General features: G+C 42.0%; 1 protein-coding gene across 3 annotated transcripts; it reads right to left on the minus strand.

The window, feature by feature from the left end:
* LOC135568770 (23 kDa integral membrane protein-like) lies at positions 1-27,157 on the minus strand. Of its 3 annotated transcripts, XM_065015496.1 has the most exons (12): positions 27,084-27,157; positions 9,417-9,525; positions 8,616-9,062; positions 7,311-8,409; positions 6,978-7,037; positions 6,638-6,760; positions 4,795-4,869; positions 4,587-4,682; positions 4,135-4,272; positions 1,393-1,467; positions 1,106-1,189; positions 1-666 (listed from the first exon to the last, which is right to left on the minus strand). In XM_065015496.1, the coding sequence occupies exons 4-12, from the start codon at positions 7,368-7,370 to the stop codon at positions 547-549; spliced, it is 831 nt and encodes a 276-aa protein (XP_064871568.1). In that variant the 5' UTR covers positions 7,371-8,409; positions 8,616-9,062; positions 9,417-9,525; positions 27,084-27,157; the 3' UTR covers positions 1-546. The 3 variants fall into 3 exon arrangements, with proteins under 3 accessions (XP_064871568.1, XP_064871569.1, XP_064871570.1); XM_065015497.1 differs by lacking the exon at positions 8,616-9,062 and having other exon boundaries at positions 7,311-7,494; XM_065015498.1 differs by lacking the exons at positions 7,311-8,409; positions 8,616-9,062; positions 9,417-9,525; positions 27,084-27,157 and having other exon boundaries at positions 6,923-6,985.
* Positions 27,158-27,906: the final 749 nt, after the last annotated feature.

Consider the following 27,906-nt stretch of genomic DNA (forward strand, 5'->3'; position numbering starts at 1 on the left):
TAATGATTTAAATCATATAATTTTATTAACTCTGAGCTGGTTGTTTACTGACATGATGCTTGTTGTTGTGAGGATGACAAACCTTTCACCATGTTGAACAGATATTCATAATGCCTTGTTCATTCACCATTGTCATACCACACTTTTACACTCATTATTAACATGCAGTTTCAGATTCTTTAATGCACTTTAACAACAAGGTACAATAGTTAGATCTGAGGGGAACAATTGGCATTTATCATGTACAGGAAATCAAACGAAACCCAGACTTTAACCAAACTCTACAGCAGGGAAGAGGTGGGATGAGAGCCACACCATGTGTTTTTTTTTCATTTGAGTTCAGGCACAGGAATGTTTCAGGCACTGGAATTTAGCCGTGTGTTTGTTTTTCATTTGAGTTCAGGCACTGGAATTTAGCCGTGTGTTGATTTTCACTGTAGCTAGTGTTCCAAACAAAATACCAGCAGGAGGATAAGAGTTTGGTATATATGAATCAAGTTCCCGTCCTCATGCAGAGCAGGGTTATCTGTGGTGTTGGCGCTGACGTCAGGTGACAGCTAGAGGACTGAGTTGGTACTTGACTCTGTCGAGGCTGTCGTTGACTGGTGGCTCTGTGGACCGAATCTGGAGGGCCAGCACTACCAGAGACATCACTATGGCAGCAATCTGGAATACAGTGGAACAGATCAAGTTTCAATGTTCCACTTTATTGACAATGTATAACACGTTGGAAATGTTATACACTTTCACTTTATTTTGATTTTGCCTTTGTTTTAACAGTAAAAAAAACTATAACAAAACATGATATAATATATAGAAATGTGCACAGAATATTGTGTTTTTTATCCACTCATATCCGAGTCCACGTTGTGGTATTGAACCATAGTTGTACTAAATTCTACACTTGTCTTGCATCTAAAGACATAACACCTGGGGAGGTAATAGTAGCTTCACAATAAAACATGAATCAACATTAAACATTAAAACAATAACAGTAGCTTCACAATAAAACATGAATCAACATTAAAACAATAACAGTTGCTTCACACTAAAACATGAATCAACATTAATTAAACAAGAAAACAATACAAGTCAGTGGTCATACCATAATAGTGGCAAATGTAGAGATGAATCCGATCATGATCTGAATCAGGAAGTTCATGTGTCTCTTCAGGATGGGACCACAAGGCTGGAACAGATAGAGATGGCATTGTAACAGCCATATAATTAGATATTAGAACTCATTATATATTACAATTACATATTAAATAATTGAATAGTATCTCTGTGGTAACAGATCTCTTACATTTTTTGTGATTTATTTTGTAACTTTGGAGTCAGTTTAGCCCAATGCTAGCTAGCTTGAACAATGTTTAAATAAGACTGCTTTACCTTGCTGTACACCCAGCGCTCCTGGGACACTGAAGTTGTAGTTTGTCCGTGTGTGTTATTGTGCTGGCAGTCTAGCTTCAGAAAAACACAGAGACAGAGAAACAGGATCAAACTCCTTTATAGGTCACCACAAGCCTGTAACGTTTCAAGTCTGTTTAAAGCTTCTATCCTTAGTTGCTACATCCAGTTTTGGACTTGTACATGTATTATATATATCCACTGACATCAGGGCAGCAGGTAGCCTAGTGGTTAGAGGCAGGTAGCCTAGTGGTTAGAGGCAGGTAGCCTAGTGGTTAGAGGCAGGTAGCCTAGTGGTTAGAGGCAGGTGGCCTAGTGGTTAGAGGCAGGTAGCCTAGTGGTTAGAGGCAGGTAGCCTAGTGGTTAGAGGCAGGTAGCCTAGTGGTTAGGTAGCCTAGTGGTTAGAGGCAGGTAGCCTAGTGGTTAGAGGCAGGTAGCCTAGTGGTTAGAGGCAGGTGGCCTAGTGGTTAGAGGCAGGTAGCCTAGTGGTTAGAGGCAGGTAGCCTAGTGGTTAGAGGCAGGTAGCCTAGTGGTTAGAGGCAGGGTAGCCTAGTGGTTAGAGGCAGGTGGCCTAGTGGTTAGAGGCAGGTAGCCTAGTGGTTAGAGGCAGGTGGCCTAGTGGTTAGAGGCAGGGTAGCCTAGTGGTTAGAGGCAGGGTAGCCTAGTGGTTAGAGGCAGGTAGCCTAGTGGTTAGAGGCAGGTAGCCTAGTGGTTAGAGGCAGGTAGCCTAGTGGTTAGAGGTAGGTAGCCTAGTGGTTAGAGGCAGGTAGCCTAGTGGTTAGAGGCAGGTAGCCTAGTGGTTAGAGGCAGGTAGCCTAGTGGTTAGAGGCAAGGTAGCCTAGTGGTTAGAGGCAGGTAGCCTAGTGGTTAGAGGCAGGTAGCCTAGTGGTTAGAGGCAGGTAGCCTAGTGGTTAGAGGCAGGTAGCATAGTGGTTAGAGGCAGGTAGCCTAGTGGTTAGAGGCAGGTAGCCTAGTGGTTAGAGGCAGGTAGCCTAGTGGTTAGAGGCAGGTAGCCTAGTGGTTAGAGGCAGGTAGCCTAGTGGTTAGAGGTAGGTAGCCTAGTGGTTAGAGGCAAGGTAGCCTAGTGGTTAGAGGCAGGAACTGAATGGTTGCTAGATCGAATCCCTGAGCTGACAACGTATAAATCTGTCATTTTGCCCTTGAACAAGGCAGGTAGCCTAGTGGTTAGAGGTAGGGTAGCCTAGTGGTTAGAGGCAGGTAGTCTAGTGGTTAGAGGCAGGTAGCCTAGTGGTTAGAGGCAGGTAGCCTAGTGGTTAGAGGCAGGTAGCCTAGTGGTTAGAGGCAGGTAGCCTAGTGGTTAGAGGTAGGTAGCCTAGTGGTTAGAGGCAAGGTAGCCTAGTGGTTAGAGGCAGGTAGCCTAGTGGTTAGAGGAAGGTGGCCTAGTGGTTAGAGGCAGGGTAGCCTAGTGGTTAGAGGCAGGTAGCCTAGTGGTTAGAGGCAGGTGGCCTAGTGGTTAGAGGCAGGTAGCCTAGTGGTTAGAGGCAGGTAGCCTAGTGGTTAGAGGCAGGTAGCCTAGTGGTTAGACGAAGGTAGCCTAGTGGTTAGAGGCAGGTAGCCTAGTGGTTAGAGGCAGGTGGCCTAGTGGTTAGAGGCAGGTAGCCTAGTGGTTAGAGGCAGGTAGCCTAGTGGTTAGAGGTAGGTAGCCTAGTGGTTAGAGGCAAGGTAGCCTAGTGGTTAGAGGCAGGTAGCCTAGTGGTTAGAGGCAGGTGGCCTAGTGGTTAGAGGCAGGGTAGCCTAGTGGTTAGAGGCAGGTAGCCTAGTGGTTAGAGGCAGGTGGCCTAGTGGTTAGAGGCAGGGTAGCCTAGTGGTTAGAGGCAGGTAGCCTAGTGGTTAGAGGCAGGTGGCCTAGTGGTTAGAGGCAGGGTAGCCTAGTGGTTAGAGGCAGGTAGCCTAGTGGTTAGAGGCAGGTAGCCTAGTGGTTAGAGGCAGGTGGCCTAGTGGTTAGAGGCAGGGTAGCCTAGTGGTTAGAGGCAGGTAGCCTAGTGGTTAGAGGCAGGTGGCCTAGTGGTTAGAGGCAGGTAGCCTAGTGGTTAGAGGCAGGTAGCCTAGTGGTTAGACGAAGGTAGCCTAGTGGTTAGAGGCAGGTAGCCTAGTGGTTAGAGGCAGGTAGCCTAGTGGTTAGAGCGTTGGACCAGAAACTGAAAGGTTGCTAGATCGAATCCCTGAGCTGACAAGGTATAAATCTGTCATTTTGCCCTTGAACAAGGCAGTTAACCCACTGTTCCTAGGCCATCATTGTAAATAATAATTTTGTTTTTTAACTGATTTGCCTAGCTAAACAAAGGTACAATTAAAATAAATTATTCAAGAATATAACTTAGAAATTTCTCATGAGCTTAGTTCAACTGTCGTACTGCATCAGAACCCCAAACACAAGCTTGTTTTACTCCAATGTTTGTAGACAAACACTGTACAGCCTGTAATGTTGATATCATGGATGGTCAGTCCTTGCATCCATAGCTCTGTCTATGAGTTGGAGAAGGGTTACATTTCTCCAGACCCATCCCTCAGCTATTTATCATTTAAATGACGAAAGGCTGGTCCCAAAAGGCTGTCTTGTTTCTCCATTTCATATGTTGTTTATCTCAATCCGTTGGCTGCTGCTATTAGTCATCTCTGTGCATCTAACATGTCTTCACTGTTAAGACAGTCTTATCTCTACTTGTCCATCTCCTAACAGGAAGGTACTGTAGGTAAGCTCACCATAGTGTTCTGTAGGCCTACATTTACAGTCTCACATAGACTGTCCAATGAGTTGTCTGGAGGGAGTGGAGGACAGTAGCAGGAGAGTGGAATGTGACAACCCCAGTCTGAGTGGCCACGCAGTCCACAGCATTGATCCTAATGAACAAACCACAGAAACAAACAAACCAAAAAATAACACTAATCTTCAAATATCAATATTTGTTTGACTGTGCAACAACAAACGACAATATTGTACAACAACAAACAACAGTATTGTACAACAGCAAACAATTAGTCTGGTCCACCTCAACTATTCTGTCGTTCATTGTCAATAAATTGATTCATGTTATTAATGATGGTGTTGAAGTTGATCCAGATCTGGCAATGTTAACAATATTTAGATAAGTTGGCTGAAGATAATACACATCTGAAGACAGATTGATTGATTGATTGATTGATTGATTGATTACGGATGCCTGGAGTTTGTTCAGCTCCCTCTGGACTTGCGGTTCAGTGTCGTGAAGAGGAGTCACAGATTGAAACCTTCTGTCCAGAATCTCCTCCATCTTAAATGAATAAAGAACACGTTATTATGACATCACACACTGTTCATTAACATAACAACCGTTTTTTAATTGTTAAAAAGTCAATGCCATGTTTAGGGGAGGAAGTGGATACCTTCGGTTGGGCACGAACCATCGGCACGGCGATGATTACGATGGCTATGAATTCACAGGTCATGAAGACAACATACTGTAGAAAGATACATATATATATATATAGAGAGAGAGAGAGAGAGACAGATAGACAGAGAGATACAGAGACAGACAGGGACAGGTTAACAACATGCAGACCCCCCCAAAAAAACTGTCCTAATCATTTATTATACTTTTCAAATCAAATCTAACCAATCAGATGAATCTGAATAATAACACAAATCAACCATATTACTCTGATCTGTGAGACTAAGCTCTTATAAACCAGGGTTGTTGTCTATGAGACTAAGCTGTTATTAACCAGGGTTGTTGTCTATGAGACTAAGCTGTTATAAACCAGGGTTGTTGTCTATGAGACTAAGCTGTTATTAACCAGGGTTGTTGTCTATGAGACTAAGCTGTTATTAACCAGGGTTGTTGTCTATGAGACTAAGCTGTTATTAACCAGGGTTGTTGTCTATGAGACTAAGCTGTTATTAACCAGGGTTGTTGTCTATGAGACTAAGCTGTTATAAACCAGGGTTGTTGTCTATGAGACTAAGATGTTATTAACCAGGGTTGTTGTCTATGAGACTAAGCTGTTATAAACCAGGGTTGTTGTCTATGAGACTAAGCTGTTATAAACCAGGGTTGTTGTCTATGAGACTAAGCTGTTATAAATCAGGGTTGTTGTCTATGAGACTAAGCTGTTATAAACCAGGGTTGTTGTCTATGAGACTAAGCTGTTAAAAACCAGGGTTGTTGTCTATGAGACTAAGCTGTTATAAACCAGGGTTGTTGTCTATGAGACTAAGATGTTATTAACCAGGGTTGTTGTCTATGAGACTAAGCTGTTATAAACCAGGGCTGTTGTCTATGAGACTAAGCTGTTATAAACCAGGGTTGTTGTCTATGAGACTAAGCTGTTAAAAACCAGGGTTGTTGTCTATGAGACTAAGCTGTTATTAACCAGGGTTGTTGTCTATGAGACTAAGCTGTTATAAACCAGGGTTGTTGTCTATGAGACTAAGCTGTTATAAACCAGGGTTGTTGTCTATGAGACTAAGCTGTTATTAACCAGGGTTGTTGTCTATGAGACTAAGATGTTATTAACCAGGGTTGTTGTCTATGAGACTAAGCTGTTATAAACCAGGGCTGTTGTCTATGAGACTAAGCTGTTATAAACCAGGGTTGTTGTCTATGAGACTAAGCTGTTAAAAACCAGGGTTGTTGTCTATGAGACTAAGCTGTTATAAACCAGGGTTGTTGTCTATGAGACTAAGCTGTTATAAACCAGGGTTGTTGTCTATGAGACTAAGCTGTTAAAAACCAGGGTTGTTGTCTATGAGACTAAGCTGTTATAAACCAGGGTTGTTGTCTATGAGACTAAGCTGTTAAAAACCAGGGTTGTTGTCTATGAGACTAAGCTGTTAAAAACCAGGGTTGTTGTCTATGAGACTAAGCTGTTAAAAACCAGGGTTGTTGTCTGTGAGACTAAACTGTTATAAACCAGGGTTGTTGCCAATTCCATTTAAATTCCAGTCGATTCAGAATCAAAACCTAATTCCAATTCCAAAATCAAACTTTTCCTCATTAAAAAGCAATGAAAAGACTTGGAATTGGAATGTCATTGTACATTCTGAATTGACAGGAATTGAAATGTAATTGTTCCCAATTGTGTTAGGCTGCATTTACATAGGTAGCCCAATTCTTATCGTTTTGCCACTAATTGGTATTTTGACCAATCAAATCAGATCTCTTGCTTATAATTGGGCAGAAGATCAGAATTGGTCTGCCTGTGTAAACGGAGCTTTAGAGACACTTACCAGGATCAGCAGTATTCTCTTGTCTCTGTAGGCAGCGTAGCCTCCCAGGATGGAGAACAGTACCGTCATGGGTCCAAACACATTGAGTACGTACATCTCATGGAGGGTACTCCGATGGTCAAACTGCACTCACACAAATAATACAGGTCTGTGTTGCTGTCAACATCACTGTAGGTGACGTCCTGTAGGTTTTTACAATGTCATTTCACATCAGGTCATTTAAAGGTCAGTTAAATGACCTGACGACTTTGTTAATTTACGATGAATTGTAAATGGTGTTATTACTTTTATTACATAAGAAGAAACTCTCTGAGTTCTGCAACATTTGTAGAGTTGTTACCTCAGGAGGGTGTTGGAAGCTGTATGAAACCCCAACTACGAACAGAAACACCCCAGATACCTGCAAGTATAGATGTTTTAGGTCTGTTACGGTATTTTACAAATGTATTAAGATACTGTAAGATGCCATTATTGGAAACATACTACACTGCTATTTATACAATATAGTTATACTTCAGTATGTTTTACATTTTGTTATTGTATTTTAGACAAACATTTAGTTTTTAATATTATTTATACACTGTTATAATGATGAATCCATAACATTAACCAATTAACCAAATAACTCATTAACAAAAGAAGGTCAGACCTGGTAGGTCAAACCAGTACGTACCAGAAGCAGGACATTGAAAGTGATACACAGTCCTCTCGTGTACGTTCTGCCATTCCCCATAGTGCGATAAATACGTCCTCGATCCCAAAACAGTTGCTTCCAACTACAACTGGACGGATAATGGACTGAACACAAGACCCTGGGGGTGATTTACTGTGTTTAAAGGGGATCCTTCAACTTGTTTCTGTTGGAGGGTGGAAAATGACCAAGTTTGGAAGGTTGTTTCTTTAACTACTACGTTAGTTGGCAGAAAGCCCTTGGTTACCAACTACGGCAGAAGAAATGGATCAAAATAAGGAGTTTTCTTTTCTTCTCGCCAGTGGAAAACACTTGGGTTTTATTTGGCCTAAGAGAAGCACAGCACTTGTCTGGGTGGGATTGGAGAGAACAGCATCTGTAGGTTACTCTTCCTAGTGAATTCCATGAACACAGAGTAGATACACTGTAGTTATAGTACCAGTCGGTTGGTTTGGACACACCTACTCATTCAATGGTTTTTCTTTATTTTTACTATTATTCTACATTGTACATTCCCCAGTCCACCTGACCGTGCTGCTGCTCCAGTTTCAACTGCCTTATTATTATACGACCATGCTGGTCATTTATGAACATTTGAACATCTTGGCCATGTTCTGTTATAATCTCCACCCAGCACAGCCAGAAGAGGACTGGCCACCCCACATAGCCTGGTTCCTGGGTTTTAGGCTGGGTTTCTGTACAGCACTTTGAGATATCAGCTGATGTACGAAGGGCTATATAAATTGATTTGATTTGATTCTGATTTAAAAAACTATGAAATAGCAAATGGAATCATGTAGTGAACAAAGAAGTGTTAAACAAATCAAAATATATTTTAGATTCTTCAAAGTAGCCACACTTTGCCTTGAGGACAGCTTTGCACACTCTTGGCATTCTCTCAACCAGCGTCCCTGGAATGCTTTTCCAACAGTCTTGAAGGAGTTCCCACATATGCTGAGCACTTGTTGGCTGGTTTTCCTTCACTCTGCGGTCCAACTCATTCCAAACCATCTCAATTGGGTTGAGGTCGGGTGATTGTGGAGGCCAGGTCATCTAACACAGCCTGTGTTGGGTCATTTTCCTGTTGAAAAACAAATGATAGTTCCACTAAGCGCAAACCAGATGGGATGGCGTATCACTGTATAATGCTGTGGTAGCCATGCTGGTTAATTGTGCCTTGAATTCTAAATAAATCACCAACAGTGTCACCAGCAAAGCATCCCCACACCATCACACCTCCTCCATGATTCATGGTGGGAACCACACATGCAGAGATCGGCCATTCACCTCCTCCTCCATGCTTCACGGTGGGAACCACACATGCAGAGATCGGCCGTTCACCTCCTCCTCCATGCTTCACGGTGGGAACCACACATGCAGAGATAGGCCGTTCACCTCCTCCTCCATGCTTCACGGTGGGAACCACACATGCAGAGATTGGCCGTTCACCTCCTCCTCCATGCTTCACGGTGGGAACCACACATGCAGAGATTGGCCGTTCACCTCCTCCTCCATGCTTCACGGTGGGAACCACACATGCAGAGATCGGCCGTTCACCTCCTCCTCCATGCTTCACGGTGGGAACCACACATGCAGAGATCGGCCGTTCACCTCCTCCTCCATGCTTCACGGTGGGAACCACACATGCAGAGATCGGCCGTTCACCTCCTCCTCCATGCTTCACGGTGGGAACCACACATGCAGAGATAGGCCGTTCACCTCCTCTGCATCTCACTAAGACACGGCGGTTGGAACCAAAAATCTCAAGTTTAGAATATATTTAGATTTGTTTAACACTTTTTTGGTTACTACATGATTCCATATGTGTTATTTCATAGTTGGGATGACTTCACTATTATTCTACTATGTAGAAAATTGTTTTAAAAAATAAAGAAAAACCATTGAATGAGTTGGTGTGTTCACACCTTTGACTGGTACTCTATTTTAATCAAACTAAATGTGGTGTAGGTTAAGATATCTGAACATTTAAAGTTGATATAACTCAGAATACTTCAGGCAGCACAATAACTTGAAATAATAAGCTGAAAAAGCAAACATTTGTTTTCAGTGGAAATACAAGTCCAGTACCTCACTCTGTAAAGAATCTGGATCCTTCACTCTGCTCTGCACAGAATAACAATGAGCTGACGAGTTCAGATAGGAATGCCATTTGTAATCAGACGTCCAAGTCAAGGCACTGCCATTAAACAGAAAAACATAAATACCTTTCAATTTAATTATTTTCTAAAAGATTCATATTTCAGTCGTAGTAGCCAAATTCAGTAGCATTGAAATGAAGATGTAGATTTTTCCGGATCAACGCCACAAGTGCAGACATACACCTCTTAGAGAGTATGTGAAAGGGTGGGATAAGATTACTCAAGGCCACTGCAGCACTTTGGGGGCGTTAACACAGGCAGCCCAATTCTTTTGACCAATCAGATCAGATCTGCAAAAGATCTAACCGTGTTGTGTAATGGCGAGAGGTTAGCATGTCTTGGGGCTATGATATTTGTGCGCCTGTAACTTTCTGACTCATAGCCAAGAAATCTGAAGATTTTGACATTTTTGCAGAGGTCATAGTCACACAATTTTACATCTATCTAAGATGTTTGTTGCAGTATTTCTCAATGAAAAAATGTGCATGAAAACTATCCATCACTCTGTAAATGACAACAAACACTTAATTGAGGAATCCCATCCACTCCTACTAGGAGTACTACTGTTGACAAATCACCAATGAAGGGGCGTAAACTTCGGCTACCGAACTTCGACTTGCCTCAAGAAAACATTTTGTGTGCTTGTACAGCCGGAAAAAAACCTGCCGAAACACCAAAAATAAGAAAAATGTCACAAAATGTTGTCATTATATATGCGAACTGTCATTATATATGCAAACTGTTTCCACTGGGAAGCATGTGACACTCCCTAACCCCAAACCCTACCTAACATTAGTTCTCTGGTCAGTCACGTCCCATTAGTTTTTCCCAACCTCCTGGTACGGAGGAGGTGGCGGGTCATACACGTTGGCGTAGGGAGGAGCTTGTGTTGAAGGCAGCATGGGAGGAGCTTGTGTTGAAGGCAGCATGGGAGGAGCTTGTGTTGAAGGCAGCATGGGAGGAGCTTGTGTTGAAGACAGCATGGGAGGAGCTTGTGTTGAAGGCACATGGGAGGAGCATATGTTGAAGGCAGCATGGGAGGAGCTTGTGTTGAAGGCATCATGGGAGGAGCATATGTTGAAGGCAGCATGGGAGAGGCTTGTGTTGAATGCAGCATGGGAGGAGCTTGTGTTGAAGGCAGCACGGGAGAAGCTTGTGTTGAAGGCAGCATGGGAGGAGCTTGTGTTGAAGGCAGCATGGGAGGAGATTGTGTTGAAGACAGCATGGGAGGAGCTTGTGTTGAAGGCAGCATGGGAGGAGCATATGTTGAAGGAAGCATGGGAGGAGCTTGTGTTGAAGGCAGCATGGGAGGAGCTTGTGTTGAAGGCATCATGGGAGGAGAATATGTTGAAGGCAGCACGGGAGGAGCTTGTGTTGAAGGCAGCATGGGAGGAGCATATGTTGAAGGCAGCATGGGAGGAGCTTGTGTTGAAGGCAGCATGGGAGGAGCTTGTGTTGAAGGCAGCATGGGAAGAGCTTGTGTTGAAGGCAGCACTGGAGTAACTTGTGTTGAAGGCAGCATGGGAGGAGCTTGTGTTGAAGGCAGCATGGGAGGAGATTGTGTTGAAGGCAGCATAGGAGGAGCATATGTTGAAGGCAGCATGGGAGGAGCTTGTGTTGAAGGAAGCACGGGAGGAGCTTGTGGTGACGACAGCACGGGAGGAGCTTGTGTTGAAGACAGCATGGGAGAGGCATATGTTGAAGGCAGCATGGGAGGAGCTTGTGTTGAAGTCAGCACGGGAGGAGCTTGTGTTGAAGACAGCATGGGAGGAGATTGTGTTGAAGGCAGCATGGGAGGAACTTGTGTGAAAGGCAGCATGGGAGGAGCATATGTTGAAGGCAGCATGGGAGGAGCTTGTGTTGAAGGCAGCATGGGAGGAGCTTGTGTTGAAGGCAGCATGGGAGGAGCTTGTGTTGAAGGCAGCATGGGAGGAGCATATGTTGAAGGCAGCATGGGAGGAGAATGTGTTGAAGGAAGCATGGGAGGTTGTTGTGTGGAAGGCAGCATGGATGCATGGGAGGAGCTTGAAAGGAGCTTGTGTGAAAGGAAGCTTGGGAGCAACTTCCTTGGAAGACAGCATGGGAGGAGTTCGAAGAATAGTTCCCATTTCCATGTTGGTTGCAAAGCTAAGTTAATAAACAGATCACTGGCCATTTTGAATCCCACCGTACCTTCTCCGCTGTGCAATCCGGTTTCCGAGCTGGTCACGGGTGCACCTCCGCCACGCTCAAGGTGCTAACCGATATCCTAACCGTCATCGATAAAAGACAGTACTGTGCAGCCGTCTTCATCGACCTGGCCAAGGCTTTCGACTCTGTCAATCATCGTATTCTTATCGGCAGACTCAACAGCCTTGGTGTCTCAAATGACTGCCTCGCCTGGTTCACCAACTACTTCTCAGACAGAGTTCAGTGTCTCAAATGACTGCCTCGCCTGGTTCACCAACTACTTCTCAGACAGAGTTCAGTGTGTCAAATGACTGCCTCGCCTGGTTCACCAACTACTTCTCAGACAGAGTTCAGTGTGTCAAATGACTGCCTCGCCTGGTTCACCAACTACTTCTCAGACAGAGTTCAGTGTGTCAAATGACTGCATTGCCTGGTTCACCAACTACTCCTCAGACAGAGTTCAGTGTCTCAAATGACTGCCTCGCCTGGTTCACCAACTACTTCTCAGACAGAGTTCAGTGTCTCAAATGACTACCTCGACTGGTTCACCAACTACTCCTCAGACAGAGTTCAGTGTCTCAAATGACTGCCTCGCCTGGTTCACCAACTACTTCTCAGACAGAGTTCAGTGTGTCAAATGACTGCCTCGCCTGGTTCACCAACTACTCCTCAGACAGAGTTCAGTGTGTCAAATGACTGCCTCGCCTGGTTTAGCAACTACTTCTCTGATAGAGTTCAGTGTGTCAAATCGGAGGGCCTGTTGTCCGGTCCTCTGGCAGTCTCTATGGGGGTACCACAGGGTTCAATTCTCGGGCCTACTCTCTTCTCTGTATATATCAACGATGTCGCTCTTGCTGCGGGTGACTCCCTGATCCACCTCCACGCAGACGACACCATTCTGTATTCATCTGGCCCTTCTTTGAACACTGTGTTAACAAACCTTCAAACGAGCTTCAATGCCATTCAGCACTCCTTCCGTGGCCTCCAACTGCTCTTAAACGCTAGTAAAACTAAATGCATGCTTTTCAATCGTTCACTGCCCTCACCCGCCCGCCTGACTAGCATCACTACTCTGGACGGTTCTGACTTAGAATATGTGGACAACTACAAATACCTAGGTGTCTGGCTAGACTGAAAACATTCCTTCCAGACTCATATTAAACGTCCCCAGTCAAAAATTAAATCTAGAATCAGCTTTCTAATCCGCAACAAAGCCTCCTTCGCTCACGCCGCCAAACATACCATAGTAAAACTGACTATCCTACCGATCCTCGACTTCAGCGATGTCATTTACAAAATAGCCTCCAACACTCTACTCAGCAAACTGGATGCAGTCTATCACAGTGCCATCCGTTTTGCCACCAAAGCCCCATATACCACCTACCACTGCGACCTGTATGCTCTAATCGGCTGGCCCTCGCTACATATTTGTCGCCAGACCCACTGGCTCCAGGTCATCTATAAGTCTATACTAGGTAAAGCTCCGCCTTATCTCAGCTCACTGGTCACAATAACAACACCCACCCGCAGCATGTGCTCCAGCAGGTATATCTCACTGGTCATCCCCAAAGTCAACACCTCCTTTGACTGGAACGAATTGCAAAAATCACTGAAGCTGGAGACTTATATTTCCCTCACTAACTTTAAACATCAGCTATCTGAGCAGCTAACTGACCACTGCAGCTTATATAGCACATCTGTAAATAGCCCACCCAGTCTACCTACCTCATTCTCATATTTGTTTTGATTTACTTTTCTGCTCTTTTGCACACCTTGCACTACTTACACATCATCATCTGCACATCTATCACTCCAGTTAATTTGCTAAATTATAATGACTTGCTACTATGGCCTATGTATTGCCTTACCTCCTCAAGCCATTTGCACACACTGTATATGGACTTTATTCTTTTTTTTTTTGTATTGTGTTATTGACTGTACGCTTGTTAAAATTCCATGTGTAACTCTATGTTGTTGTTTGTGTCGCACTGCTTTGCTTTATCTTGGCCAGGTTGCAGTTATAAATGAGAACTTGTTCTCAACTGGCCTACTTGGTTAAATAAAGGTGAAATATATATATATATTTTTTTTAAGTAAAAACCTTTAAAGTACTACTTAAGTTGTTTTTTGTACTTCACATTTACTATTTATATTTTGGACAACTTTTACTTCAATACATTCCTAAAGAAAATGCTGTACTTTTTACTCCAAACATTTTCCCTGACACCCAAAAGTACTCATTACATTTTGAATGCTTAGAGGGACAGGAAATGGTCTAATTCAAGAGAATGTCCCTGGTTATCTCTACTGCCTCTGATCTGGTGGACTCACTAAACAGAGAACGTCCCTGGTTATCTCTACTGCCTCTGATCTGGTGGACTCACTAAACAGAGAACGTCCCTGGTTATCTCTAATGCCTCTGATCTGGTGGACTCACTAAACAGAGAACGTCCCTGGTTATCTCTACTGCCTCTGATCTGGTGGACTCACTAAACAGAGAACGTCCCTGGTTATCTCTACTGCCTCTGATCTGGTGGACTCACTAAACAGAGAACGTCCCTGGTTATCTCTACTGCCTCTGATCTGGTGGACTCCCTAAACACAAATGCTTTGTTTATAAATGATGTCGGAGTGTTGGAGTGTGTCCCTCATAGAGATTGCAGGCTGTAGGGTGAAGTTACCCCGAGACTCCGATCCTGGGTCTGTTTAGCATTTTCCTCACCAATGGTTAAGGTTAGGATTGGGGCAGGGGACCTGATCCTAGATCTGCACCTAGGGGAAACTTCACCCTGAGCGAGATGTCAGTCAACATTCCAACCACTTCCTTCTTCATTGGAAAACATGCAAATGCTCATCTAGGTCACACGAAGGAAGAGTACACCTATTCCATATATAGTACACTACTTTTGACCAGGGCCCATTGGGCACTATGTAGGGTATAGGGTACAATTTAGGATGAAGTCCTGCATTTTATTATGACCATAGTTATAACTTCCGCCAGGTTGCAGTTCGGTTATAAAGTCATACATTTAAACAGAGTAAAAACAAAGGGGCTTTTTCAATAGTTGGAAGTGGGAAGCCCCATCTGCACTCTTGTGGTTACAATTCTGACGACACAAGCATTGTTTTCCTCTGAAACAAAGTACTGTGGTTTTGTCTTTTTTCCAGCACTGATCTGCACGTACTGCGTCTACCTGCATGTGAGGCACAACACTGTTGAACAGGATGATGGGAAATAACAAAGCAGCCCTGACAACCTCCACAAGAAACATGAAAACATTAACCCTTTATACACATCACTGAAAGACAACAAATGATGAACTGAATGAAACAGTAGAGTTTACAACTTTAGAAAATGAGACAAAGTATTTAGAAAATAAGTTTATTTGATGTTAGAGGAGTGACCAGACAGGAAAACTGGTGATTCACGTGGGTGATTGTTTGACAATGAAATGGGCCCCTTCCCTCGGCCACGTTACTTCCAGAACCCACAAACAAATTGTCTCACATTAACAGAAGTGCTCAGCTGTTACTACGGCATATTGGGGTGCAATACATTGGCAGTCCAATGAAGGAAAACACTCAAACTGACCCCAACCCTAAACTTAACCCTCGTCTTAATTAAACCTAATTTAGTGCCTAATGAATATGACCAAGGAATGTTCCTAGTTCATTACGTGTGTCAATAGTTCAGTAATGGTACCGAGGAAGACCTATGAATCCCAGGTGGATTCCATACTTACAATACAGAGAAATATGGCTTCCAGATTTGTTATTCAGCTGTCCCCATAGGAGAACCCTTTTTGTTTCCAGGTAGAACCCTTTTCTGGTTCCCTTTTGTGGAAAGTGTTCTACATGGAACCCAAAAGGGTTCTTCTACCTGGAACAAAATAGGTTCTACCTGGAACCAAAAAGGGTTCTTCTACCTGGAACAAAATAGGTTCTACATGGAACCCAAAAGGGTTCTTCTACCTGGAACAAAATAGGTTCTACCTGGAACCAAAAAGGGTTCTTCTACCTGGAACAAAATAGGTTCTACATGGAACCCAAAAGGGTTCTTCTACCTGGAACAAAATAGGTTCTACCTGGAACCAAAAAGGGTTCTTCTACCTGGAACAAAATAGGTTCTACATGGAACCCAAAAGGGTTCTTCCACCTAGAACAAAATAGGTTCTACCTGGAACCAAAAAGGGTTCTTCTACCTGGAACAAAATAGGTTCTACATGGAACCCAAAAGGGTTCTTCTACCTGGAACACAAATAGGTTCTACCTGGAACCCAAAATAGTTATTCAAAGGGTTCTCGTATAGGAGACGAAGTGACCTTTTTAGGTTCAACACGGCACCTTTTGTACAGAGGAATCAACACAATGTAAAGGGAACCAGGCCCATATTCATAAAGCCTTTGAGAGTAGAAGTACTGATCTAGGATCAAGGTCCCCCTGTCCATGTAACACCAACACATGTTATTTTATTTATAAGAAGGAGAAAAAACAGATCCGAGATCAACCTTCCTTCTCTGAGAAGATTTATAAATATCAGCCCTGATTTCTTAATGAGTCGTCCCTCCTTTTGACATTTGATTGATTTATTATTTATTTTGGGGGTAAAACAACATGCCAATCACTTCCTTCTTCAGTGGAAAACATGTGAATGCTCATCTAGGTCACGCAAAGGCTACGACTATGTCCAAAATGGCACCCTGTTCCCTATGTAGTGTATTACTTTTGTCCAGGGCCCATAGGGCACTATGTAGGGAATAGGGTACAATTTAGTATGCAGTTCTACATCTTAGTTTGACCACAGTAATCACTTCTGTGAGGGTGCAGTTTGGTTGTATAGTCCTCCATTTAAACAGAGTAAAACCAAAGGGACTTTTTGAATAGTTGGAAGACCCTTGTTTGTCCCATCTACACTCTTGTGGTTTAAATTCTCACGACAAGCATTGTTTTCCGGTCCTCTGAAACAAAGTACTGTGGTTTTGTCTTTTTTCCAGCACTGATCTGCACGTACTGCGTCTACCTGCATGTGAGGCACAACACTGTTGAACAGGATGATGGGAAATAACAAAGCAGCCCTGACAACCTCCACAAGAAACATGAAAACATTAACCCTTTATACACATCACTGAAAGACAACAAATGATGAACTGAATGAAACAGTAGAGTTTACAACTTTAGAAAATGAGACAAAGTATTTAGAAAATAAGTTTATTTGATGTTAGAGGAGTTACCAGACAGGAAAACTGGTGATTCACGTGGGTGATTGTATGACAATGAAATGGGCCCCTTCCCTCGGCCACGTTACTTCCAGAATCCACAAACAAATTGTCTCACATTAACAGAAGTGCTCAGCCGTTACTAAGGCATATTGGGGTGCAACACATTGGCAGTCCAATGAAGGCAAACGCTAAAACTGACCCCAACCCCAACCCTAACCTTAACCCTAGCCTTAAACCCAACCCTAACCCTAGCCTTAAACCCAACACTAACCTTAACCCTAGCCTTAAACCCAACCCTAACCTTAACCCTAGTCTTAACCCCAACCCTAACCTTAACCCTAGTCTTAACCCCAACCCTAAACTTAACCCTAGTCTTAACCCCAACCCTAACCTTAACCCTAGTCTTAACCCCAACCCTAACCTTAACCCTAGTCTTAACCCCAACCCTAACCTTAACCCTAGTCTTAACCCCAACCCTAACTTTAACCCTAGCCTTAAACCCAACCCTAACCTTAACCCTAGCCTTAAACCCAACCCTAACCTTAACCCTAGCCTTAACCCCAACCCTAACCTTAACCCTAGTCTTAACCCCAACCCTAACTTTAACCCTTGTAACGGCTTTCTAGGTGTGGTGAAGGAGAGTCGGACCAAACTGCAGCGTGTAGATTGCGATCCATGTTTAATGAAAAACCAACGAAAATACGAAATAAACACAAAACACTACAAAACAATAAACGTAATGAAAACCGAAACAGCCTATACTTGTCAACTAAATACAGCGACAGGAACAAAGACACTAAGGACAATCACCCACGACAAACTCAAAGAATATGGCTGCCTAAATATGGTTCCCAATCAGAGACAACGATAAGCACCTGCCTCTGATTGAGAACCACTCCAGACAGCCATAGACTTTGCTAGATAACCCCACTAGCTACAATTCTAAATACATACACACCAAAACCCCAAGACAAAACACACCACAATACAAAAACTCCATGCCACACCCTGGCCTGACCCAATACATGAAGAAAAACACAAAATACTTATACCAGGGCGTGACAACCCTAGTCTTAAACCCAACCCTAACCTTAACCCTAGTCTTAACCCCAACCCTAACTTTAACCCTAGCCTTAAACCCAACCCTAACTTTAACCCTAGCCTTAAACCCAACCCTAACTTTAACCCTAGTCTTAACCCCAACCCTAACTTTAACCCTAGCCTTAACCCCAACCCTAACTTTAACCCTAGCCTTAAACCTAACCCTAACTTTAACCCTAGTCTTAACCCCAAACCCAACCCTAACTTTAACCCCATTCTTAACCCCAACCCTAACTTTAACCCTAGCCTTAAACCCAACCCTAACCTTAACCCTAGCCTTAAACCCAAACCTAACTTTAACCCTAGCCTTAAACCCAACCCTAACTTTAACCCTAGCCTTAAACCCAACCCTAACTTTAACCCTAGTCTTAACCCCAACCCTAACTTTAACCCTAGCCTTAACCCCAACCCTAACTTTAACCCTAGCCTTAAACCTAACCCTAACTTTAACCCTAGTCTTAACCACAACCCTAACTTTAACCCTAGCCTTAAACCCAACCCTAACCTTAACCCTAGCCTTAAACCCAACCCTAACTTTAACCCTAGCCTTAACCCCAACCCTAACTTTAACCCTAGCCTTAAACCCAACCCTAACCTTAACCCTAGCCTTAAACCCAAACCTAACTTTAACCCTAGCCTTAAACCTAACCCTGGTCCAGTTGTAACCAACGAGGAAATTCAACATGGGTTCGCAGGTCAGTCACGTCCCTCTAGTGTTTCCCATCGTACTGGTACGGAGGAGGTGGCTGGTAATAAGAGCTGGCATGAAGAGGAGCTTGTGTGGCAAGCAGCATGAAGAGGAGGTTGTGTGGCAGGCAGCATGAAGGACAGGCAGCATGAAGGAGCTGTTAAGCATGAGAGGAGCCTTGGCAAGCATGAGAGGAGGTTGTGTGGCAGGCAGCATGAGAAGGTTGTGTGGCAGGCAGCATGAGAGGAGCTTGTGTAACATGAGAGGAGGTTGTGTGGCAGGCAGCATGAGAAGGTTGTGTGGCAGGCCCAAGCTTGTGTGGCAGGCAGCATAGGAGCTTGTGTGGCAGGCAGCATTAAGGTTGTGTGGCAGGCAGCATGAGAGGAGCTTGTGTGGCAGGCAGCATGAGAGGAGCTTGTGTGGCAGGCAGCATGAGAGGAGCTTGTGTGGCAAGCAGCATGAAAGGTTGTGTGGCAGGCAGCATGAGAGGAGCTTGTTAAGCATGAGAGGAGCTTGTTGGCAAGCAGCATGAGAGGAGGTTGTGTGGCAGGCAGCATAGGAGGTTGTGTGGCAGGCAGCTGAGAGGAGCTTGTGTGGCAGGCAGCAAGAGGAGCTTGTGTGGCAAGCATGAGAACTTGTTGGCAACATGAGAGGAGCCTGGCAGGCAGCATGAAACCCAAACCATGAGAGGAGCTTTTAAGGCAGCATGAAACCTAACCCTGAGAGGAGCAGTTGTGGCAACAGCATGAGAGGAGGTTGTCAACATGGCAGGCAGCATGAGAGGAGGTTGTGTGGCAGGCAGCATGAGAGGAGCATGAGAGGAGCTTGTGTGGCAGGCAGCATGAGAGGAGGTTGTTGGCAGGCAGCATGAGAGGAGCTTGTGTGGCAGGCAGCATGAGAGGAGGTTGTGTGGCAGGCAGCATGAAGAGGTTGCTGGCATGCATGAGAGGAGGTTGTGTGGCAGGCAGCATGAGAGGAGCTTGTGTGGCAGGCAGCATGAGAGGAGGTTGTGTGGCAGGCAGCATGAGAGGAGCTTGTGTGGCAGGCAGCATGAGAGGAGGTTGTGTGGCAGGCAGCATGAGAGGAGGTTGTGTGGCAGGCAGCATGAGAGGAGCTTGTGTGGCAGGCAGCATGAGAGGAGGTTGTGTGGCAGGCAGCATGAGAGGAGGTTGTGTGGCAGGCAGCATGAGAGGAGCTTGTGTGGCAGTCAGCATGAGAGGAGGTTGTGTGGCAGGCAGCATGAGAGGAGGTTGTGTGGCAGGCAGCATGAGAGGAGGTTGTGTGGCAGGCAGCATGAGAGGAGCTTGTGTGGCAGGCAGCATGAGAGGAGGTTGTGTGGCAGGCAGCATGAGAGGAGCTTGAGGAGTAGTTGCCATTTCCATGTTGGTTGCGTTTCTATAGCTAAGATCCATGGTCACCTCAGCCGAGGAGGCCTTTTGGATTCTACGGGTCATTACCAACGCCAGAAACATTACAATGGCCTGCAAGTAAGAGACAATGAAATTTGTTTTATTTCCAACCTAGAAGATATGGCTTGTCTATTGTAAACAGATGTGTTGTTTAACACTTATTTGATTAAAAATCAAGAATCTCTTCCCTTCCTCTCAATGAAGGCTGTTCTCTTTTTTTCCCTGCCCAATGTAATTAAGAAGGCGAGTCATGGCCGTCAATAAAGTGTTTGGCTTGTGAGACCGCTTGGAAAGGCATCTTAATCAGCGAAGCTTCATATAAATATCAAGGTTGATAGGAGCAGAACAGTGACATTCCCTTTGTATCTGTGTGTTGTAGGCAGGCCTACATTATTTTACCTTTGTATCTGTGTGTTGTAGGCAGACCTACATTATTTTACCTTTGTATCCGTGTGTTGTAGGCAGACCTACATTATTTTACCTTTGTATCCATGTGTTGTAGGCAGACCTACATTATTTTACCTTTGTATCTATGTGTTGTAGGCAGACCTACATTATTTTACCTTTGTATCCATGTGTTGTAGGCAGGCCTACATTATTTTACCTTTGTATCCATGTGTTGTAGGCAGACCTACATTATTTTACCTTTGTATCCATGTGTTGTAGGCAGGCCTACATTATTTTACCTTTGTATCTATGTGTTGTAGGCAGACCTACATTATTTTACCTTTGTATCTATGTGTTGTAGGCAGACCTACATTATTTTACCTTTGTATCTATGTGTTGTAGGCAGACCTACATTATTTTACCTTTGTATCTATGTGTTGTAGGCAGACCTACATTATTTTACCTTTGTATCTATGTGTTGTAGGCAGACCTACATTATTTTTACCTTTGTATCTATGTGTTGTAGGCAGACCTACATTATTTTTACCTTTGTATCTATGTGTTGTAGGCAGACCTACATTATTTTACCTTTGTATCTATGTGTTGTAGGCAGACCTACATTATTTTACCTTTGTATCTATGTGTTGTAGGCAGGCCTACATTATTTTACCTTTGTATCTATGTGTTGTAGGCAGACCTACATTATTTTACCTTTGTATCTATGTGTTGTAGGCAGACCTACATTATTTTACCTTTGTATCTATGTGTTGTAGGCAGACCTACATTATTTTACCTTTGTATCTATGTGTTGTAGGCAGACCTACATTATTTTACCTTTGTATCCATGTGTTGTAGGCAGACCTACATTATTTTACCTTTGTATCTATGTGTTGTAGGCAGACCTACATTATTTTACCTTTGTATCCATGTGTTGTAGGCAGACCTACATTATTTTACCTTTGTATCTATGTGTTGTAGGCAGACCTACATTATTTTACCTTTGTATCATGTGTTGTAGGCAGACCTACATTATTTTACCTTTGTATCTATGTGTTGTAGGCAGACCTACATTATTTTACCTTTGTATCTATGTGTTGTAGGCAGGCCTACATTATTTTACCTTTGTATCTATGTGTTGTAGGCAGGCCTACATTATTTTACCTTTGTATCTATGTGTTGTAGGCAGGCCTACATTATTTTACCTTTGTATCTATGTGTTGTAGGCAGACCTACATTATTTTACCTTTGTATCTATGTGTTGTAGGCAGGCCTACATTATTTTACCTTTGTATCTATGTGTTGTAGGCAGACCTACATTATTTTACCTTTGTATCTATGTGTTGTAGGCAGGCCTACATTATTTTACCTTTGTATCTATGTGTTGTAGGCAGGCCTACATTATTTTACCTTTGTATCTATGTGTTGTAGGCAGACCTACATTATTTTACCTTTGTATCCATGTGTTGTAGGCAGACCTACATTATTTTACCTTTGTATCTATGTGTTGTAGGCAGACCTACATTATTTTACCTTTGTATCCATGTGTTGTAGGCAGACCTACATTATTTTACCTTTGTATCTATGTGTTGTAGGCAGACCTACATTATTTTACCTTTGTATCTATGTGTTGTAGGCAGGCCTACATTATTTTACCTTTGTATCTATGTGTTGTAGGCAGGCCTACATTATTTTACCTTTGTATCTATGTGTTGTAGGCAGGCCTACATTATTTTACCTTTGTATCTATGTGTTGTAGGCAGGCCTACATTATTTTACCTTTGTATCTATGTGTTGTAGGCAGGCCTACATTATTTTACCTTTGTATCTATGTGTTGTAGGCAGACCTACATTATTTTACCTTTGTATCTATGTGTTGTAGGCAGGCCTACATTATTTTACCTTTGTATCTATGTGTTGTAGGCAGGCCTACATTATTTTACCTTTGTATCTATGTGTTTGTAGGCAGACATTATTTTACCATTATTTTACCATTATTTTACCTTTGTATCTATGTGTTGTAGGCAGACCTACATTATTTTACCTTTCTATGTGTTGTAGGCAGCCTACATTATTTTACCTTTGTATCTATGTGTTGTAGGCAGGCCTACATTATTTTACCTTTGTATCTATGTGTTGTAGGCAGACCTACATTATTTTACCTTTGTATCTATGTGTTGTAGGCAGACCTACATTATTTTACCTTTGTATCTATGTGTTGTAGGCAGACCTACATTATTTTACCTTTGTATCTATGTGTTGTAGGCAGACCTACATTATTTTACCTTTGTATCTATGTGTTGTAGGCAGACCTACATTATTTTACCTTTGTATCTATGTGTTGTAGGCAGACCTACATTATTTTACCTTTGTATCTATGTGTTGTAGGCAGACCTACATTATTTTACCTTTGTATCTATGTGTTGTAGGCAGACCTACATTATTTTACCTTTGTATCTATGTGTTGTAGGCAGACCTACATTATTTTTACTATGTGTTGTAGGCAGACCTACATTATTTTCTTTGTATGTGTTGTAGGCAGACCTACATTATTTTACCTTTGTATCTATGTGTTGTAGGCAGACCTACATTATTTTACCTTTGTATCTATGTGTTGTAGGCAGACCTACATTATTTTACCTTTGTATCTATGTGTTGTAGGCAGGCCTACATTATTTTACCTTTGTATCTATGTGTTGTAGGCAGACCTACATTATTTTACCTTTGTATTATGTGTTTTACATTATTTTACCTTTGTATCTATGTGTTGTAGGCAGACCTACATTATTTTACCTTTGTATCTATGTGTTGTAGGCAGACCTACATTATTTTACCTTTGTATCTATGTGTTGTAGGCAGACCTACATTATTTTACCTTTGTATCTATGTGTTGTAGGCAGACCTACATTATTTTACCTTTGTATCTATGTGTTGTAGGCAGACCTACATTATTTTACCTTTGTATCTATGTGTTGTAGGCAGACCTACATTATTTTACCTTTGTATCTATGTGTTGTAGGCAGACCTACATTATTTTACCTTTGTATCTATGTGTTGTAGGCAGACCTACATTATTTTACCTTTGTATCTATGTGTTGTAGGCAGGCCTACATTATTTTACCTTTGTATCTATGTGTTGTAGGCAGACCTACATTATTTTACCTTTGTATCTATGTGTTGTAGGCAGACCTACATTATTTTACCTTTGTATTTGTATCATTATTTTATGTGTTGTAGGCAGACCTACATTATTTTACCTTTGTATCTATGTGTTGTAGGCAGACCTACATTATTTTACCTTTGTATCTATGTGTTGTAGGCAGACCTACATTATTTTACCTTTGTATCTATGTGTTGTAGGCAGACCTACATTATTTTACCTTTGTATCTATGTGTTGTAGGCAGACATTATTTTACATTATGTGTTGTACCTACATTATTTTACCTTTGTATCTATGTGTTGTAGGCAGACCTACATTATTTTACCTTTGTATCTATGTGTTGTAGGCAGACCTACATTATTTTACCTTTGTATCTATGTGTTGTAGGCAGACCTACATTATTTTACCTTTGTATCTATGTGTTGTAGGCAGACCTACATTATTTTACCTTTGTATCTATGTGTTGTAGGCAGACCTACATTATTTTACCTTTGTATCTATGTGTTGTAGGCAGACCTACATTATTTTACCTTTGTATCTATGTGTTGTAGGCAGACCTACATTATTTTACCTTTGTATCTATGTGTTGTAGGCAGACCTACATTATTTTACCTTTGTATCTATGTGTTGTAGGCAGACCTACATTATTTTACCTTTGTATCTATGTGTTGTAGGCAGACCTACATTATTTTACCTTTGTATCTATGTGTTGTAGGCAGACCTACATTATTTTACCTTTGTATCTATGTGTTGTAGGCAGACCTACAGACCTATGTGTTGTAGGCAGACATTATTTTACCTTTGTATCTATGTGTTGTAGGCAGACCTACATTATTTTACCTTTGTATCTATGTGTTGTAGGCAGACCTACATTATTTTACATTTTTTATCTATGTGTTGTAGGCAGACCTACATTATTTTACCTTTGTATCTATGTGTTGTAGGCAGACCCATTATTTTACCTTTGTATCTATTTTAGGCAGACCTACATTATTTTACCTTTGTATCTATGTGTTGTAGGCAGACCTACATTATTTTACCTTTGTATCTATGTGTTGTAGGCAGACCTACATTATTTTACCTTTGTATCTATGTGTTGTAGGCAGACCTACATTATTTTACCTTTGTATCTATGTGTTGTAGGCAGACCCATTATTTTACCTTTGTATCTATGTGTTTTACATTATTTTACCTTTGTATCTATGTGTTGTAGGCAGACCTACATTATTTTACCTTTGTATCTATGTGTTGTAGGCAGACCTACATTATTTTACCTTTGTATCTATGTGTTGTAGGCAGACCTACATTATTTTACCTTTGTATCTATGTGTTGTAGGCAGACCTACATTATTTTACCTTTGTATCTATGTGTTGTAGGCAGACCTACATTATTTTACCTTTGTATCTATGTGTTGTAGGCAGACCTACATTATTTTACCTTTGTATCTATGTGTTGTAGGCAGACCTACATTAGACCTATCTATGTGTTGTAGGCAGACCTACATTATTTTACCTTTGTATCTATGTGTTGTAGGCAGACCTACATTATTTTACCTTTGTATCTATGTGTTGTAGGCAGACCTACATTATTTTACCTTTGTATCTATGTGTTGTAGGCAGGCCTACATTATTTTACCTTTGTATCTATGTGTTGTAGGCAGACCTACATTATTTTACCTTTGTATCTATGTGTTGTAGGCAGACCTACATTATTTTACCTTTGTATCTATGTGTTGTAGGCAGACCTACATTATTTTACCTTTGTATCTATGTGTTGTAGGCAGACCTACATTATTTTACCTTTGTATCTATGTGTTGTAGGCAGACCTACATTATTTTACCTTTGTATCTATGTGTTGTAGGCAGACCTACATTATTTTACCTTTGTATCTATGTGTTGTAGGCAGACCTACATTATTTTACCTTTGTATCTATGTGTTGTAGGCAGACCTACATTATTTTACCTTTGTATCTATGTGTTGTAGGCAGACCTACATTATTTTACCTTTGTATCTATAGGCAGACCTACATTGTTTAGGCAGACCTACATTATTTTACCTTTGTATCTATGTGTTGTAGGCAGACCTACATTATTTTACCTTTGTATCTATGTGTTGTAGGCAGACCTACATTATTTTACCTTTGTATCTATGTGTTGTAGGCAGACCTACATTATTTTACCTTTGTATCTATGTGTTGTAGGCAGACCTACATTATTTTACCTTTGTATCTATGTGTTGTAGGCAGACCTACATTATTTTACCTTTGTATCTATGTGTTGTAGGCAGACCTACATTATTTTACCTTTGTATCTATGTGTTGTAGGCAGACCTACATTATTTTACCTTTGTATCTATGTGTTGTAGGCAGACCTACATTATTTTACCTTTGTATCTATGTGTTGTAGGCAGACCTACATTATTTTACCTTTGTATCTATGTGTTGTAGGCAGACCTACATTATTTTACCTATGTGTTTTGTATCTATGTGTTGTAGGCAGACCTTTGTATCTATGTGTTGTAGGCAGACCTACATTATTTTACCTTTGTATCTATGTGTTGTAGGCAGACCTACATTATTTGACCTTTGTATCTATGTGTTGTAGGCAGACCTACATTATTTTACCTTTGTATCTATGTGTTGTAGGCAGACCTACATTATTTTACCTTTGTATCTATGTGTTGTAGGCAGACCTACATTATTTTACCTTTGTATCTATGTGTTGTAGGCAGACCTACATTATTTTACCTTTGTATCTATGTGTTGTAGGCAGACCTACATTATTTTACTTTGTATCTATGTTTGTATCTATGTGTTGTAGGCAGACCTACATTATTTTACCTTTGTATCTATGTGTTGTAGGCAGACCTACATTATTTTACCTTTGTATCTATGTGTTGTAGGCAGACCTACATTATTTTACCTTTGTATCTATGTGTTGTAGGCAGACCTACATTATTATTATTATTACAAAAAACTAATTTATTAGAATGATTCAACATCCTGGTTTTATGGTGAGAACGTACGTGGCGTGCATACAATGCAACTTCAGGAGAAGTGTGAATGCGATCTGTAACATGGTGGCAGGGACTGGGAGACTAGTCAGGATTGAGGGAAAGATGAACGGAGCAAAGTTTTTTTTAAGTAGACAAGTCAGTTTAAGAACAAATTCTTATTTTCAATGACGGCCTACCCCAGCCAAACCCTAACCCGAACGACTTTGGGTCAAATGTGCGCCGCCATATGGGGAAACCAATCACGTCTGGTTGTGATACAGCCTGGAATCGAACCAGGGTCTGTAGTGACACCTCTAGCACTCATGCAGTGCATAGGACTGCTGTGCCACTCGGGAGCCCCCCCCCCCACAAAAAAGAAGTACAGAGAGATCCTTGATAAAAACCTTGTCCAGAGCTCTCAGGACCTCAGACTGGTTGTGCTCTTCTACGATACAAATGCAGCACTCACCGTAATGACCACGTAGAAAATACAGGTGTTCCTCACAATATTCATGTCCATGTAAATCTTCACAATTAGATCCATACAAGGCTGAAATAATACCAACAAAGGAATTACACAATGAATAATTACACCAACAGCTCTATGTTATGTTCAGCTATTCAATTAGAATAACTAGACTACTGTACGTATAGGAAAACCAACACTCACTTGTTTGTAAACAAAGCCATGCTGTATGCAGGGAGAAAATACACACATTTCAGTGTTCAGTCCATACAAGTATACAGTGAATGTACAGACAGTCCCAGTGTAATTTCTGTACGTGTAAGACCCAGTCTGACCTCAGTAAAAACACAGGACTCTAGTCGGCGAGGATAGCATGTACACGAGGAGGGGACGTGAGAACCCCAATCTTTATACCCATTGACCAATCCACAGCATTCACCCTGTTCAGAGAAGAAGAGTGAAACAAGAAACAAGACGAACGGCATGGTAATTCACATTTAATTCAATATTTAACAGAATGATTTGAAAAGTACTTTCGGGACAAAACCTATCCGTTTTTCTGATTGTTTGTTGTTGATTAAAGTGAAACATTTAATGACTTGGGTGTGGATGTCTTAAGATCTAGTTTAGACCAGTTTAACTGATCATTTAAAAAACCACATCCTGTTAGATAATAACTTACAATGGTTTGCAGTTCCGTCAGTCCTGGTACCACATCTCTTCCATTTGTGTGCAGCGGAATGGACCCTTCATACCAGGCTTTCATCATATTTGGAAGCTGGAGATTTTTTTTTTTTTTTGGGGGGGGTTGGACACAGAATTAATT

This window comes from Oncorhynchus nerka, unplaced genomic scaffold (assembly GCF_034236695.1).
Source record: "Oncorhynchus nerka isolate Pitt River unplaced genomic scaffold, Oner_Uvic_2.0 unplaced_scaffold_1400, whole genome shotgun sequence".
NCBI lineage: Eukaryota > Metazoa > Chordata > Actinopteri > Salmoniformes > Salmonidae > Oncorhynchus > Oncorhynchus nerka.

Bases quoted from the DNA above. Each gene is read 5' to 3' on its own strand.
- LOC135568770 (XM_065015497.1), bottom strand. From the start codon at position 7,370: ATGGGGAATGGCAGAACGTACACGAGAGGACTGTGTATCACTTTCAAT. The intron at 4,683-4,794 runs GTATCCACTTCC...TATTCATTTAAG, and splicing joins TGGTTCGTGCCCAACCGAAG to ATGGAGGAGATTCTGGACAG. The intron at 4,273-4,586 runs GTAATCAATCAA...TTTGTTCATTAG, and splicing joins TGAACAAACTCCAGGCATCC to GATCAATGCTGTGGACTGCG.